We start from the raw sequence: 15,261 nt of genomic DNA, 5'->3' as shown, positions 1-15,261 counted from the left end.
CTGTCCTTACTGAGCTTTTTATTAAGCTGTACTGTACACTGCAGTTTGCACACTGCTGTCAATCTTATCTTAAAGCATTTTGAGACTTTGTAACCTTCAGTAACCTTAAGACTCCAGAATGCCGAAGACTAATAAGTATTATTATGATTATTCAGTAACAAAGCATCTAGATGAACTCCACACTTACATTAAGAGAAAGTAAACAACTAAAATAAAATAAAAATCTTTTTCATTTGGTCTTCAGTACATGAACATTACGGAAATGAAAACTAATTATTGAGACAAACATGAGACAAACTCTCACTTGAGAGAGAGTCCATACAGTCAAACAGCCATTGTTACTGCTGCTGCTAAATGCCTGTGCTACAAACCGAGCTGATGATTTATCAATCTATTTACACAGATCGACTGCACCATAACTTCTCACTACTGTTTGAACTGGAGACAGAGGAGGGTGGAATCGTGCCTGTGTGTGTGTGTGGGCTTATTGTGTTAGTCCAACTGCGAGCAAGCAGGAGAAGGAGCACGGACACCTCCTCCTGCACTGACAGCAGCAAATTTATGGTGGGCATTCACTTTGGCTTGTCACGAGCCAGATTTATCACCTCTCTCTGGCACGGATAAGCCTTAGCGTCAGACCTGGGAGGTCACGCCAAAGTCATCTGCCCTGCCTTGCCTGAAAGGATACATTCCTAAAGGCTGAAGGACAACCTCCAACCCACTCTCTATCCATCTACCCTGCAGACAAGCTGCTCTTATATAAGACCCCTCAAAAGCATCCAGAAAAAACTTTTCAGTGACCCTTCACAAGCAGGAAGAAGCTTATAATTAAAAGACACTTGTTGTGCTTGTGTTTTTGGAAGGAAGGAGTGGCATGAGTCCAACGGTGCACTCGCAGGTAGTAAATCGTGCAGTGAGCAGAGTGGGTGAGAGACTGAGAGGAGGAGTGTGGGGGTGTGAAGGCTCCAGGCTGACCCGGCACAGGGCCGATGAAGGGTAATTACTGTGTCACTGCCTCTTAAATGCTACTGAGAGGTAGCTGATGACAGCCTAGTCTCTCACTCAGAGCCCCTGAAACTGAGATTTCATTTGAGTCACAGGCCACCCTCAGCGTCTGCAGAGGTGGGGAGATGTGTGAGAAGACCGATACTCTGACAGTGAGCTCAAGAGGTCAGTGTATGAACTTGCCCCATGATAGTAGAGCTGACTAACACATATCTTGCTTGCTCAGGCTTATACTGAATAGACAAGCTAGCAAGCTAGCAGAACTAAAATCAATACAAAAATTACTGACTAGCACAAGCTTCACTGCTCAGACTTGACCTCAGGGAACATGTGATGTGAAGAAAAAGCTAGCAGAACAAAAACCTAATGGTTACTCAGTGTTCTGAGGTAATATTAGAACAGATCAGTGGTTCTTCACACCTCATCCAGCTCACAAGGTTGTTCTCAACTCCTCATCTAATTTATCATTAAGGGTTTGTTTGGGCTAATAAGCTGAATCAGATATGCTAGGGGCTGCGGGGCAAAGTGTTTTACTTACACTCTATGTCCAAATGTTTGTGGACAACTCTTTAAATTACTTTAAGTTGCATATTTTGCTGACACAGATGTGCAAATGCACACACACAGCTTGTCTAGTCCTTGTAGTTAAGTATTACCCATAGAATTGCTCTCTCAGGAGCAGATAAACATGAACTTATTGGCACCTAATGCCAGGTGTGGGCTAGAAGGGTATAAAGCCCCTCAGGTCTGCATCACTCAGGAGCTTCCTCTTTTTGCCTGGTAATCCTCTGTGAAGTAATTTGAGCTACATTTTGGATGTACGATGCAATCCTCACAGTCCTACAATCTTTAGCATTTAGCATTTAAGGTTTACTTTGTCTTAGGAGTCCATGTTGTGAGAAGAGAGAGGCCATGCGCAGTTCTTGTTTGCTGGGATGCCCTTTGAGGTCTCTGGACTGGAGCAAAACTACTTCCTTGAGCCTCTAAAACAGTCACCTTCAAGACAAAAAGACAAAACAAAGTACAATTTATATAAGGGATGAAAGTACAGTTTAATCTTTCAGCAGTGTATTATAAATGCAGCAGACAAGAGAGGCTCTGGAGACTTTTCTCATCAGAGATAAGCTCTGGCCTTTTCTGTAAATCTGGCTTTATCTGTCTAGCTTTCTGACAAATCATGTACATCATTCATAGGCCCTGAGGGAAGTTTCTCTTCTTGAAAGTCCTCCTGGCTCCTGGCTTCTAGGACCTTGAGTAAGACACATAATCATTCTGTCAGAGCAACTTTTCATTATTTATTGTGTTAAGATGTAGTCTTTTCTGGTAGTGAACATGAATGTGTAATACTTATAATGTCAATGTAAAAACAGTCAGACTATTCAGAATTCAGAGTCCATCCTGTTGTGTGCATAAATGTATCTGACAGATCTCATTTAGAGACAAAATACCACTTTGCAACACTGAAAGCATGAGTATCAGCTGATACTGACTCTGAGCTGTTTTTAATTAAAGCACTTCACTTTGGATGAGCATCTAGAAGTCGACCATCAAGCTTAAAGTACTCAATAAACTCTTCACATAAAGTTTAAGGCTAGATTTGTTATAGGATAGGCTCGGATTAATTGCCATCTCTGATAATGAATCCGGCATCTGATTTTCTGCTGTCACCCATTAATACAAAGTAACCATCTCCAATCTAATTGTGAGATAACACAGAACATTCACATTTTTAAATGTGATGTTTTACATTGTCAAACTGGCTGGGATCCTTATGATACCCATTTATCCTGCTTCCAACACATCAACTTCAAGAACTTAATGTTACTTTTTTCTGTCCTGGCACCGAAGTGGTGGAACAAACTTCCCCTGGTTGAGTCACTCGCTGTTTTCAAACGCAGACTGAAAACCCACCTCTTCCGAGAGTAAGTCGCTCTGGATAAGAGCGTCTGCTAAATGCTGTTAATGTAAATATAAATGTACTCACTTCACATCAGTGGTTTAATTGTTATGGCTAATCAGTGTATATGAGAGCCTACATGTCATTCAATTCTAGTGAAACATTCAAAGTGGAGAGACAGAAAGGGAACAAATCAACAAAATCACACAAGAGACAGTCCTAAGGTGTAGTTTGCATACCTTCTTGTCAGAAGCGTCAAAGAGCCCAAGTTCTGCCTCCATCGGCTCGGAGGCATGCAGGTTTTTACATTTGCCCAATTGCTCATTTGCTGTGTGTCCACTTTCCTTCTCTCGCACATCCATCATTGCTTTCTGTGGCACCCTCTGGTGGTCAATCTCCTGCTGTCGCCCAGCTGCAATATTACTTGCCTCCTCTAGTAGTTCAGTGACAGACTTTACACTCTGAATGGTGCTGGTGGCAGAGCTGCTTTTAGAACTGCATGAGCTGCGTTCTTTAGAAGTCCTCTGTTCTTGTCGAGTGTCCTTCAGCTGTTTTCTCTTTTTGTTGCTTGCCTTTCTTTGCGTTTGCCTACTCTGTTCAGGATCATCAGTAACAGATTCCTCACTAACTGCTGTACTTTCATCAGAGCTAGAGGAGGTCAGCAAGTGGCCTCTACCCAGAACCGTCGACTGCTGAATCTGAATGCTAGGAGCTTTTTTCTTTCCACCTGACAACTGTTCTGAATGAGTGTGGTTCTTAAAAACCCCCACTGCAGATGAAGGCCTCTCTGATCTAGGCTTAGCAGGGGGTTGAGGTCTTTTGGATAGAGATACTAATCTAGCTGTTCCTGCAAGAGATGCTATGGCTGGCTTCTTGGCCGCCTCTTGTCCAGCACCATGCTTTGGCAAAGTCTGTGCACTCATGGATGCATCATCACGGGGCAAATTTGGTTTAATGTTTCTTCTCATCTTTGATGTCTTTGAGATATTGTCTGATAGAGTACTTTGTGGAAAGGACAAGGCTGAAGGAAGGTCTGCTTGGAGTTCTGCTTCAGAGCTGTATGACACAGTAGACACACGTGGCTTCTGGGTCTCAGGCCTACTTAATATTTGGTGAACATCTGCAGACAGCAGACGTGCTTGACCACCTAACAGGCTTCTTGTTTGTTGATACTCTTGCTGAGATTTTTTACGCAATTCCTCAACCAATTCCTTCATCTTTAGCTGCTCGCTGTACTTTAATGTCCTCAGTGTTCCAGGCATGTTTCCTGCAGAACCCAGAAAATTAACAATGATCAAAACACTCTTATAGAAAATAATTAATATATATATTATTTCAAATTCAAATAATTCATCAATAATTATTTATTTGCTGTGTTAAACATGTTGGAACAACTCATTGCAAACAAGTAAGCGATAATGAAAAAGACTACTATTACTACTACTACTAACACCAAGCACTGTTCACTGCAGAAATTTTGGTTAAATTTGATTCGAAATGAGAGGACTTCATTAAATGGATTTCAAGCAAGCTAACTGAACAGGAGCTAACTAAAGTATTCCTGATTGCCACAAATTCTACAAATTTATATTTTACTTTTACTAAAAATACAGACAGATTATTACTGTATGTGTTTGACGTATAAGCACTTTTTTTCAGACTGTAAAAAGAGAAAGGTGCTTTCTGTAGTCACTGGTCTGCAATAGCAAGGTATCTCACTTCGCGGGAACTGAAGTCCAAAGAGGTCGGCACTCGATTCCCAAATGCCTGGAATGGAGGAACCGACTCCTTTTGGAATCAACTCCCAGGCCTATTATGACAAAACGAGATCATTCTGGCGCTTCGTTTGTTTATTGTCATCAGACATTTAATAATTAATACATGACTCACTTCAGTTGCATATTCGATTGATGCTTTAGATAACTCAGTGCAACTTGAAGGTAAATAAATATTGAAGGTAATTCCTGTAAAATTGTCATTCTAGATGTTTCACAATTCAAACAGCATACATTTGAAATTCTTCAGCAAATGACAAAAGAATCACCACACAGCGAGAACCGCCCTCAGGTGTTCGCCAGGTACGTGCTGGTGTACTAGTTCTGATTATACACGTATTGATGTAAGTTCCTGCATCAGTCAGACACTCAGCAGACGATTTAATTACCGATTTTAAGGTGTCCTATGTAGCTTAAATCATAACGCAACAGTAAATGTATTTCTAAAATGATAAACTTGTTTACCTATAGTAAATCACAAGCTGTACTTGTTTACTAGTGGTTTGCTCGTAGCTTTGTCTCCTTAAGGAGTACGGACAGACTATTTTCTCCATAGTTTCGCTTGTCGTTTCTATTGGACAAATGGTTCATACAGTGACAATCAGCGATATGAGCGAGTATCTAATATCTGGTGTTCGTGGTAACAAACCAAGTACATTTTGTAAAAAAAAAAAAAATAATAATAATAAAGAATTCAGTAAGAAACCAGCTGGTGTCGCCCAAACCAGGCGGGCTGACTTGGCTACTTCTCCGTTTCTGTGCTATGACATTTACGACAGCTGATTGCTTCTTTCTAAGAATTCTTTTCTTTCTAAACTTATATCCAGGTCTTTAGGAGTTTAGAGACTGAAGTCAACAGTGCTGGGTGTAGGTTACAATGCAAGGCTCTGTTTGTAACATTCATTCTACTGTGTTTTAGTCTGACTCTGCCAGTTGTACGAAACACAAATTCCTGACATTTGGAATTCGGGCACAAAGCATGACATTTAAAATCAATAGAGGAGGTGCATGTTCATTAATTAATAGATGTGTTGGCGGAATGATCAGTCATATTGGTAGGGCTTTTCTGTTTTAGGCTTACTAAATTGCCATTGTATTATGTCGTAGCCGTAGGGACACATAAACTCCAAGGGCATATGAACAGTCAACATTTAATAGAATGAAAAAACATGACATTATTAAATAGAAAGGTCAAGAAAAAACAATCCACACATACTAAATGCACATACTAAATGCCCTGGATATAGCTCTTTTTTAACCAGTAATACATTTAGGTAAAGCAGGCTTCCTCAAGATGCTGGGTCAAGATGATAGCTTTGGTAAATCAACACTCCACTGTACAGACATGACCCAGCACTGGACAAGATAACCAAAATTGGGAAAGAAGCTTAGTCACTAACATATTATTTCATAGTGAAACATTTAATTGTGTGTTTAAAAAACCCTGGCCAAAATCATATGTACTGACATGATGTAAAGGCACACCAGTTCACAATTTGTCTTATTTTCCTCTATCTTTAACTCTAACTCTACGCACTGCTATTAACTGCTTTGTATCAGCTTATAATGTTATTTTCTCTGGTACTTTATTTATGTTTTGAGGAAAATGGTGTTTTTGATTTTTCTGATTGTACAGAGGACAGAGGGAAATCTTGTGGTTGGAAATCAGGGTGTGAAAGACTGGAAGTAGGCCTGTCCTGGTATCCCTGAGTAATTCCAGTGTTAAAAGGTTCAGTTTAAAGAAGGACAGACTTAATGTTTTAAAGATAAGCCTCTTGATTAACATGTAGCTACGTGAGCTGTAGCTGTAGCTTATTTGGAAACATGTTATTGTAAACGTGACGTCTGCAGTTTGAACCCTGTGGGTGAGCGCTAGCTAACATAGCCAGCTAATGCTAGCAGATCTTACTGAGTCACTTTTAAACTTTTAAAGCCTTTTTAAATGAAAACGACTCCTACCTTTTAACACAGATTTCTCTCGGGACGTCTTATCCATCCTCGAGTTATGTATCTACCTCTTTAGGCTACCTGCGAGCTGAAAATATCGCTCACTTTCTGACCTTCTTCAAAGCGACTTTCTGAAACTTTCCTCCACTTTCTCCGCGCGCAGGCCAGCAGCCCTGTCTCCTAGCAACCAACCCGTAAACCGAGCTGTGGAAACGAGGCGCCGGACACTTCTTATGTGAACCCACAGAGAACACAGCAGCGGTGACCGTGTGTTCAGCTCAGTTAGAAACTACGCAGATTAATAACTGCTGTGGGTTACACCTGCTTTAGGTCTCCACCATTACGTTCACACGGTTTCAGTAGTGCTATTTGAAGGCCGTAGACAACAAACCCGCCTGCTTCGATGCTGCCTCAGCATTTCTAGCTCGGATATTGACTGAGGAGACTGTTCTGTCAGCGCCAAATGAACCGTGTACATTTCAAACATTATTTCAACATCAAATAAAATATAACGTACACGCCTTTAATTACGCAATTACCCGAACAGTCGACCAGCCCGAGCACGGTTGGCGTATTTCCTTAGCTTTGCACTGTTGCTATGAGGTTATAGCTAAGTATAAGTATTGGATGTCTGACTGACATAAACATACTGTATATTATATGTATATTAGTGCAATAACTCCAGCGCTTGCGATTAGGGGGAAATGTGTTACTTTAAATTATTATTCATTTTTTATTAATATATTTTTTAAGAACTCAAATCGAGCATTAATGCTTAAGTACAAACGAAACTCTTATAAAACGAGCATATCGTTTAATCGTTCTAGCTACATTCTCATGCCATAACACCTACAGGGTCTGACTGGATCAGGTTGACTTTCTCTGAGCTGAAATAAAGATCCGCAGAGAATAAAAGTCTTCATGTCTCAATCCATGAAATCGTGCCCTTGGTTTTGCGACTCGCCGTGTAGTTCAGGCCCACTGAAGTGAAGCCCCTCTCTCAGGGGGCGGCGATAACACGGTGTAATGTTCTGCCTGAGGAGCCGTTTCATTCCGCCCCGTGGAAAATCGATTTGTGCTGTAATTGTGTGAGAGATCACTCGGAGATAATCCGCTGTAAGTGGATGATGAGCGCTGTTATTCGCTCATTAGCAGGTGCGCAGCTACAGTGGGGAAATGTAAGCCTTGTTTATCCGAGAGAGGGGCGGGATGGCGGGAGCTGTGTTAACTTTATACGCACGACATCAACACCTTCAACACCATCAGGAAGAGCTCTACACCTCACCCAAAATGCGTCATATTGTGTAAATATAGCTAGGTAAAATGATGTAATGTGATAGCAGTATTATTATTATTTTTTTTTTTTTACTTATTCAGACAAAAATAATTTAGTACGTTTAAAACATGAGGCCTGCAGTAAGAGTTTACGGAATGCACTGTTTTTATTTTTGTTTTTGTTTTTGTTGTTTTAAATAATTTAGATACGAGCAGTGTAAATGGATAGGCCTTGTTTTATTCATGATTTCATATAACTTCAAAAATAGCCCAACTGCTCCTGTCCGAGAGCAGAGGAATATTTAGGTGTTCGTTGAGTAAGGAGAGCGACCTAGGCAAATGAGCCCGTGAAGTGGGCTGTACCGCTCTCTACGTAACAGCGAGGGGAAGATCTCCACAGCCCTCAACTCACTGCGCTCCCAACATTTCCTCAGTCCGCCCAAACCGCCGCGCAACATCCCACCCCTGATTGGCGCACCATTCGCTGAAGCACTTTGTGAAAACTTCAGTCTGAGAACTGCATGTTGACGACCTGTAGATTTCCACCATAATGCTGGGAGCAGTGAAAATGGAAGGACACGAAACTCCAGACTGGAGTAGCTATTATACCGATGCGCAAGAGGTACGTGTGATCACTTCTGTTTACTGTAATGTGGAGACTGTAAAATAGTCAGTGGCCATAGTTGTAAAACAAGCGTGATGCAGATTTGATGAAATACAGTGTTATTTATAGACAGATCTATCCTCTGTTCCACTTCCTCAGCAGCTAATTGAAGCCTAGAAATGAAAATATCTTTTTTAATGGGGTTTTAATCAGGTTCTACACAGTGCTGGCCGTCCCACTTGGTGGCGGTAGTGATCCCGTTGTGCAGTGGTCGTTAGGATGGTACTGTTACTGCAGGGCTGCTGAAAATACGCTTATGCTTTAAACTAGTATAACTGTGTTTTTTAATATTGAAAATGTAAGGATTTAAGAAACTATTTTGATTTTGGGTGGTCATGTTCTGAGTCATTACGAAAACTTTTTTTAAACTTTGTATGCCTTTATTTAATAATTAAGTGTAGTATGGTTTCATTATTCCTGAGTAAGGTTTGCTGAATTTAAGTCATTACTAGTCATTACTATAAAAAGTATTCTACATTGTCTACATATTGGAAACCAAAATGTATTATTAAATTATAATTTAGAATCATATTTTATATACACTTTAAAAGAGACTCGTGGCTTCGTTGTAAAGGCAATAGTTCCATAGAACAAAGATACCCTTTTGTAAATAGGTATTTATAGAACCTACAATATAGCACAACAATAATCCAATATATAATAAACAGACAAAAATGATTAAACATATTTAGTCACATTACAATCACTACACACCTGGTCCCATTCCAATAAATGTACACCTGTAATTCTACATACAGTATCTATAATAAAGAGTACTGTAACTAGATTCTTTCATACTATAGAATTAATATTTCTAAGGGCAAAGTAATCCCACTAACACTATCTGTGATATAATGTTGCTCACTGTTTCTTTCGTATTTCCATGCTTAGATTATTTTTACAGTTTTACAGTCAGATATCAGAAGATCAAATGTGCACATAGTAAATTAGTAAATAGAGTCATTCCCATTACCAAAAATATTTATATCCTAAACATTAGTTTAAAAAGTCAACAATAACATTTATGATGTTTTCATTTCAGGTGTACTCTCCCATGACCAACAGCAGCATGAACGCTGGACTGAGCTCTATGAACAGTATGAACAGTTACATGAGTATGTCCACCAGTGGGAATATGACCTCTAGTTCCTTCAACATGTCTTATGCGAACCCTGCTCTCAGTGCTGGACTAAGCCCGGGGACTATGGCAGGGATGCAGTCGAGTGCGAGCAGCGCAATGAACGGCATGAGTGGCGGGGTATCTTCCATGGGTACGGCGCTTAGCCCCACCAACATGAATGCGATTTCGGCCCAGCACACCTCCATGAATGCACTGAACCCCTACTCAAGCATCAGCCCCACAATGAGCCCCATGACATACGCCCAGCCCAACCTCAACAGGGCACGGGACAACAAGACTTTCAGGAGAAGTTATCCCCATGCCAAGCCTCCATACTCCTACATATCGCTCATCACCATGGCTATTCAGCAGTCACCGAGCAAGATGCTCACGCTTAGTGAGATCTACCAGTGGATAATGGACCTTTTTCCATACTACCGTCAAAATCAACAAAGGTGGCAGAACTCCATCAGACACTCGCTGTCTTTCAATGACTGTTTCGTCAAAGTGTCTAGGTCGCCCGACAAGCCAGGGAAAGGCTCTTATTGGACCCTGCATCCTGATTCTGGGAATATGTTTGAGAATGGCTGTTACCTCCGCAGACAGAAGCGCTTCAAATGTGACAAAAAGGTAGTGGGAAGTGGGAAAGGGCCCGACGGGAGGAAAGACCAGAACGGGTCAGGTTCGCCCTCGAGCGACAACACAAACACAAAGACCGGGCACATGGACTCCAGCTCCATAGCCAGCGCAAACCAGTCCTCTAGCCCTCACAGCTTGGAGCACAGAAGCGGTACCGCCAACTCCGAACTAAAGAGCAGTGGCCCGCAGATACACCCCGTGGCCAGCTCAGCCACATCTCTCTCCTCTATCCCTTTGCCCCCGCACTCTATGGCCCACGAGTCTCAGCTGCACCTAAAGGGAGACCCCCATTACTCTTTCAACCACCCGTTTTCCATCAATAATTTAATGTCCTCCTCGGAGCAACAGCACAAACTGGACTTGAAAGCTTATGAACAAGCATTGCAATATTCATCTTATGGCTCAGGTATGTCTTCCAGCCTGCCACTCGGCAGTGCCTCCATGGCCGGGAGAGCCAGCATGGACCCCTCTGCTTTAGAGGCGTCTTACTACCAAGGTGTGTATTCAAGACCGGTTCTTAACACTTCTTAGTTGTTGGGCTTTTTTTGTTGTTGCTGTCATTATTTGCTGAACTCAACCGTTGCTGACAGATAAACTTTATTTTATTTTTGCATGCACCCGGTGCATAAAGGACTGTTACTTTAAAGTATAATAATGTGTATGTGTATAATAAAATATTGTAAAGTGTTCCCCTGAATGATTGTATATCCCAGCTATAAATCATTGCTAGTGTATTTAAGGCGATTTTGAGCTTGTAAAATAATGTTGTAATCCCCAAACTTGTAGACCCTACTATGATGTGTCCGTGTGTTACAATGTGCACGAATGAAGGTCAGTTATGGTCTTGTGGATCGCGCTGCAGGTAAACAAACAAACAAAAAAAAAAAGAAAAGAAAAGAAAAGAAAAAAGGTGAATCACCTGTCTGCTGCAGATGTATTTGGATGTTGTCCTTTTACCCGTTCTTTTGGGTTTTATTTACCTCGTATGACGAAGAACCTTTCAATCCCAATTCTTGTACTGAAGTAAGTTAATCAAACGTGGAAATGCATTACGAATAAAACACGTATTTCTTAATCACGCCAGGTAGTGTTCGTGGCATCTTTATGTGTAGAAGTGAGCGGACAGTCTGCAAGGGGTTTACTGTCTTTAACCGGCGACCACTGTTGCGGTTCATTCATTATGTGGGTAATCTCAAACACAATCACGAGTCTGCCATCACTTTATATCTCGGGCTACATCGGCCTGTTTACTGTTTTATTTATTCTGACCTACTGAGGCGCTTTGGCGTTTTACCCTTTTTTGGTGCTCATTTAATCTAAACGGAATTCGGGGAAAACTGGAGATGATTCCCAGTTGAAAGTCTGGGATTAAGCTGTGCGTCATTTCTTCTCACACTTTATTAAATCAATCCAATAGAAAATAAAGAAATAAAATTCACTAATACAGAAGGAGGGAGTATGGAATAAGGTGGCCACTGTTGGTGTTTGGTTGTTCTGTGAGGGGCAGCAGTCTCGGCAGAGGCGCTTTGGCTGAGTGTGTGTGCTTTGACTGCGTGTTGGTAAAAGACCAAGAGAAAATCCAAGTCTAACACAAACGCAGCCTCAAAGCCCCGCGCCAGAAAAGATCCGATCGCTTTTTAAATGGGATTTTTAACAATATCATAGGGAGGCCAAATCATCTTTTTGTCGAGCGTAACCTACACGACGGCCACGTGAACCTGAACAGATTTTACTTTGATCATGGTATTTTGTAGACACACATTTTGGCTGACTAACCGTGAAATTCATTTAATTATCATGTAATTGCCCCCCGATGCGTAAATAAAATGGGGGAATTGAGCTGAGGATGGAGTAAGGGCTGAGAAGTGGGAGTTTACTCTGCTCTTTTATGTCTTACTTCATAAATTTACTATTTACATACTTTTAAAACATTTCTAGTCGAATAGATCCTAAATTACAGCACTCATAATTTCTAATTAGGCCGGAATAATTAGTCGACCAGCTGATCTTAAAGGAAATGTAAGGCATCGGGGAACCGCTCAAACACTCCTGGAGCTCTTAAAGTAAAATGAAAAGTTTAAATGGTAAAAGGTAAAAGCTAAAGCAATGTGCGAAATAAAAGAACGACTTTAAGAGGAGTGTAAGACTGCCTTTGATCTCCAGCGGCTCTGAATCGCACTGTGTGCTGGCGTGCGCGAGCTGAGCGCTAAAATCATTTCAACACGTTATTTTACACATTATGAAATAATCAATTCTACTGCTCGATTTACTCATTTTAATACGGAATTAAAACGCATGTTTTTTATGTAGTTTAGTCACACGGACAGGGACCAGTCTCTCTACGTTAATGATCAGAATAAAGAGCAGGAAAAATATAACTAAACAACTAAATGACAGTCTTGGTCAATTTCGCACATGTATTTTTTAAACGATGTTTTTAGTGGTCAGCATCAGCCATAGCCGCGTGTGTATCAGGTCTACTGTAGGGTCTGTGCGGACTGACAGAGCCACAGCCTGTCCGTCAGTAGCCCACTACAGTAACCCCGGGCTGTGCGGCTCTTCTGATATTTAGTGTATAGGTATGGGAAAGCGCTCTACTGAGCTGTCTAATGTGTGTGGAGTCAAAGAAATAGTTTTGTTAGAGAGGAGAAACTGAGCTGGGTTTACTGAAACAATCCAAACACAGATGATTTTAAAAGGAAGAGTAAGAGACACACGGACTGTTCTCTGATCAGAGATGATCTTAATAAGAAGATGCTTTTGGGAAACTGGGGCTTTGTCTCTCTGCCAGTTTTACAGCAGCGGGAAAAGAAATGGTAAAGAAATATACTTAAGAGCTTTAGAATGACATTACATTTATATTATTATTAATATACAAAATTCAACGCGTTTTATATATAAACACAATACATATTATACAAAATAAATAATACAAATATATACCGCACTGTTAGCCTTTATAGTTTTAGATAGTAAATTATAGTAGTCTGTCTGTTATCTTTTTAACATATGTATTATTATTATTATTAATAATAATAATAATAATTATATTAATAATAACAATAATATGAATAATAATTATAATAGCTACTAGTATTATTGCAGAATATTAGCCTATTTCTGTTGTGAATTTGTTTATATAGTATAAGTAATAATCATAATCATAATAATAATAATAATAATAATAATAATAAGGGGAAGAATTCATTTTATGATTATTACAGATTATTATTATTGTTGTTGTTATGAAATGTTATCGTTTACATCATTATAATTTTCTTCAGTATTATTATGGTTGTTCTACTAAATAATTACACATCTAGTCCAGGTTTTATTTTTCCACCTAATTACATGTAAAAAGCTTCACTATAGGCTGTGGGTTCTCCTGCTCCACGAGGCTGACCAGTCTTTATTAATGTGTAACATATGTCAGCAGCGGCCAGTGTCCAGGCCGGAGACTACACCAGCGCCGTGTTTCCCAACTTATGTGGCATTTCTCGCCACCCCATCAAAAGCTCTGGCTCTTTCTTCGGCCTTATGGACAGAAATGTGTTGAACAATGCTCAGAGCCCTTTACTTCAAAAGCGGCCATGAGCGGCCTCGCCGTGGACCTTTCTTCCCCGGCCTTTCATTCCGAGTTTAGAAAGCCACTACAGGGCCAAGGCGCTCCTAATACCTTTTGATGGGGATTGAATTAATTATCTCCAATAACACAATTGTGCTTGGCCAACGAAAAGAGCAAAGCATTAGCCCTCCAGAATCACACACACACACACACACACACGAAAGAAAGGAGCTTTCAAAGGGCGAGAGAGAAGAGGGAGAGATCTCTATCCGAAATCAGCTTTAGAAGCAGCTGGTTTTCCATTAAAAATGATACGGGAGAAGTTTATTAGGGCTTTGTACTCCCCCTAATATGCATCAGCCATGTCAGGTTGGTGGTCTTCGAGCTCCCCTACTTGAGCTCTGTGTTTTCTGTCTTCATTAGCTTCTCTGAAATTCTCTGAAAGTGCCAGTTGGGGTGGGTTTACGGACGCGGTGGGGTCTGATTCTTCCCATCTTTTTTTTTCTTTTCTTTTTTTTTTTTGCGCGACAAAAACATCAACTCTATCTATTATTCACTTCCCTCATTATTATTCCAAATTATATACAATAACAATGCATAATAAATCAAATATGAAAAGGCGCGGAATGCTGCAACGAAGGATACAGGGCATCAGTCAGCCACCTGCTTAGTCTGCTTAGTTAAAGTTGGATTGGTTGAGCAGAGCATGAAAACTGATTGATCTGTTTTTGAAGAAATAAATAAATGAATGATCGGATTCCAGTAAAAACACTCGCCTGTTGCAACTGCAGTGCAATGAGACACAGTGTTTAATTAGCAGTAATGGTCATTAATGGCTGATAGTGGGCTATAAGCAGTCTGCGGTGTCCGACTGCAAAGAGGAGGAGGGTGGGATACGAGAGGGAGAGGCTTGACATATTTGGTGTCGTTATAGCAACGGGATCAGTCACGCTTTTCTCTGAGGGTCATTCAGCAGAGGCTGTCGAAACACGCTTTTAATTAAAGCGTATAAAAAGTTGTTTTGTAGTCTGGTCATCGTGCTGCCGATTTCAGGGAGGATAATCGGGATTTTGCCTTTTGTTACGGCCCAGCGGACACCAGCGCGGGCCTCCACGCTGACCGACTACAACAGAACCAGCACCAAAGCTCCCAGCGCTCCCAGTTCTGATACACATATCACTCCCACTTCCACTTCCCTCGTGTTGTGCCGATTAAGACAAAATCCGGGAAGCTGGACACTCTGACAGGGTGGGAGGTGTAGTGCGCCCGGGTAGAGCCATGTTCGCGGTGTTAAAGCAGTGAAGGAGGAACCCGCGCGCTTGTCCCGGCGCTGGGACTGACAGGAGGGGAGGGCAACTGAGCAGCACGACCCGC

At 41.0% G+C, this 15,261-nt stretch overlaps 2 protein-coding genes across 7 annotated transcripts in view; one reads left to right on the top strand and one right to left on the bottom strand.

The window, feature by feature from the left end:
• The window catches only part of ttc6 (tetratricopeptide repeat domain 6), an 84,481-nt gene extending 76,906 nt beyond the window's left edge, over positions 1-7,575 (bottom strand). For 5 of the 6 annotated variants that reach the window (XR_011980522.1, XM_072689393.1, XM_072689395.1 and 2 more), the window contains exons 1-3: positions 6,637-6,781; positions 3,142-4,169; positions 1,880-2,001 (exon numbers count right to left, since the gene is read on the bottom strand). Coding sequence is in view for 5 of the 6 variants with exons in the window: in XM_072689393.1 (XP_072545494.1) it covers positions 1,880-2,001; positions 3,142-4,169; positions 6,637-6,673 (1,187 nt within the window). In the remaining variant the exon portion in view is untranslated. Of the gene's footprint in view, positions 1-1,879; positions 2,002-3,141; positions 4,170-6,636; positions 6,782-7,477 lie in introns of those variants that run through there. The other variant, XM_072689396.1, reaches the window with a different exon arrangement.
• A 771-nt stretch (positions 7,576-8,346) lies between these two features.
• Positions 8,347-11,379, top strand: foxa1 (forkhead box A1). The gene is made up of 2 exons (XM_072690384.1): positions 8,347-8,521; positions 9,606-11,379. The coding sequence occupies exons 1-2, from the start codon at positions 8,450-8,452 to the stop codon at positions 10,851-10,853; spliced, it is 1,320 nt and encodes a 439-aa protein (XP_072546485.1). The 5' UTR covers positions 8,347-8,449; the 3' UTR covers positions 10,854-11,379.
• The last annotated feature ends 3,882 nt before the right edge of the window (positions 11,380-15,261 follow it).

Source organism: Salminus brasiliensis, chromosome 10, assembly GCF_030463535.1.
Source record: "Salminus brasiliensis chromosome 10, fSalBra1.hap2, whole genome shotgun sequence".
Taxonomy (NCBI): domain Eukaryota; kingdom Metazoa; phylum Chordata; class Actinopteri; order Characiformes; family Bryconidae; genus Salminus; species Salminus brasiliensis.
The sequence above is the reverse complement of the archived record's forward strand: the minus strand, read 5'-3'. Positions and strand labels throughout refer to the sequence as shown.

Excerpts from the sequence above, each read along its gene's own strand:
- foxa1 (XM_072690384.1), top strand. The coding sequence starts at position 8,450 with ATGCTGGGAGCAGTGAAAATGGAAGGACACGAAACTCCAGACTGGAGT. Across the intron at positions 8,522-9,605 it reads ATTATACCGATGCGCAAGAG|GTGTACTCTCCCATGACCAA; the intron begins GTACGTGTGATC and ends TTTTCATTTCAG.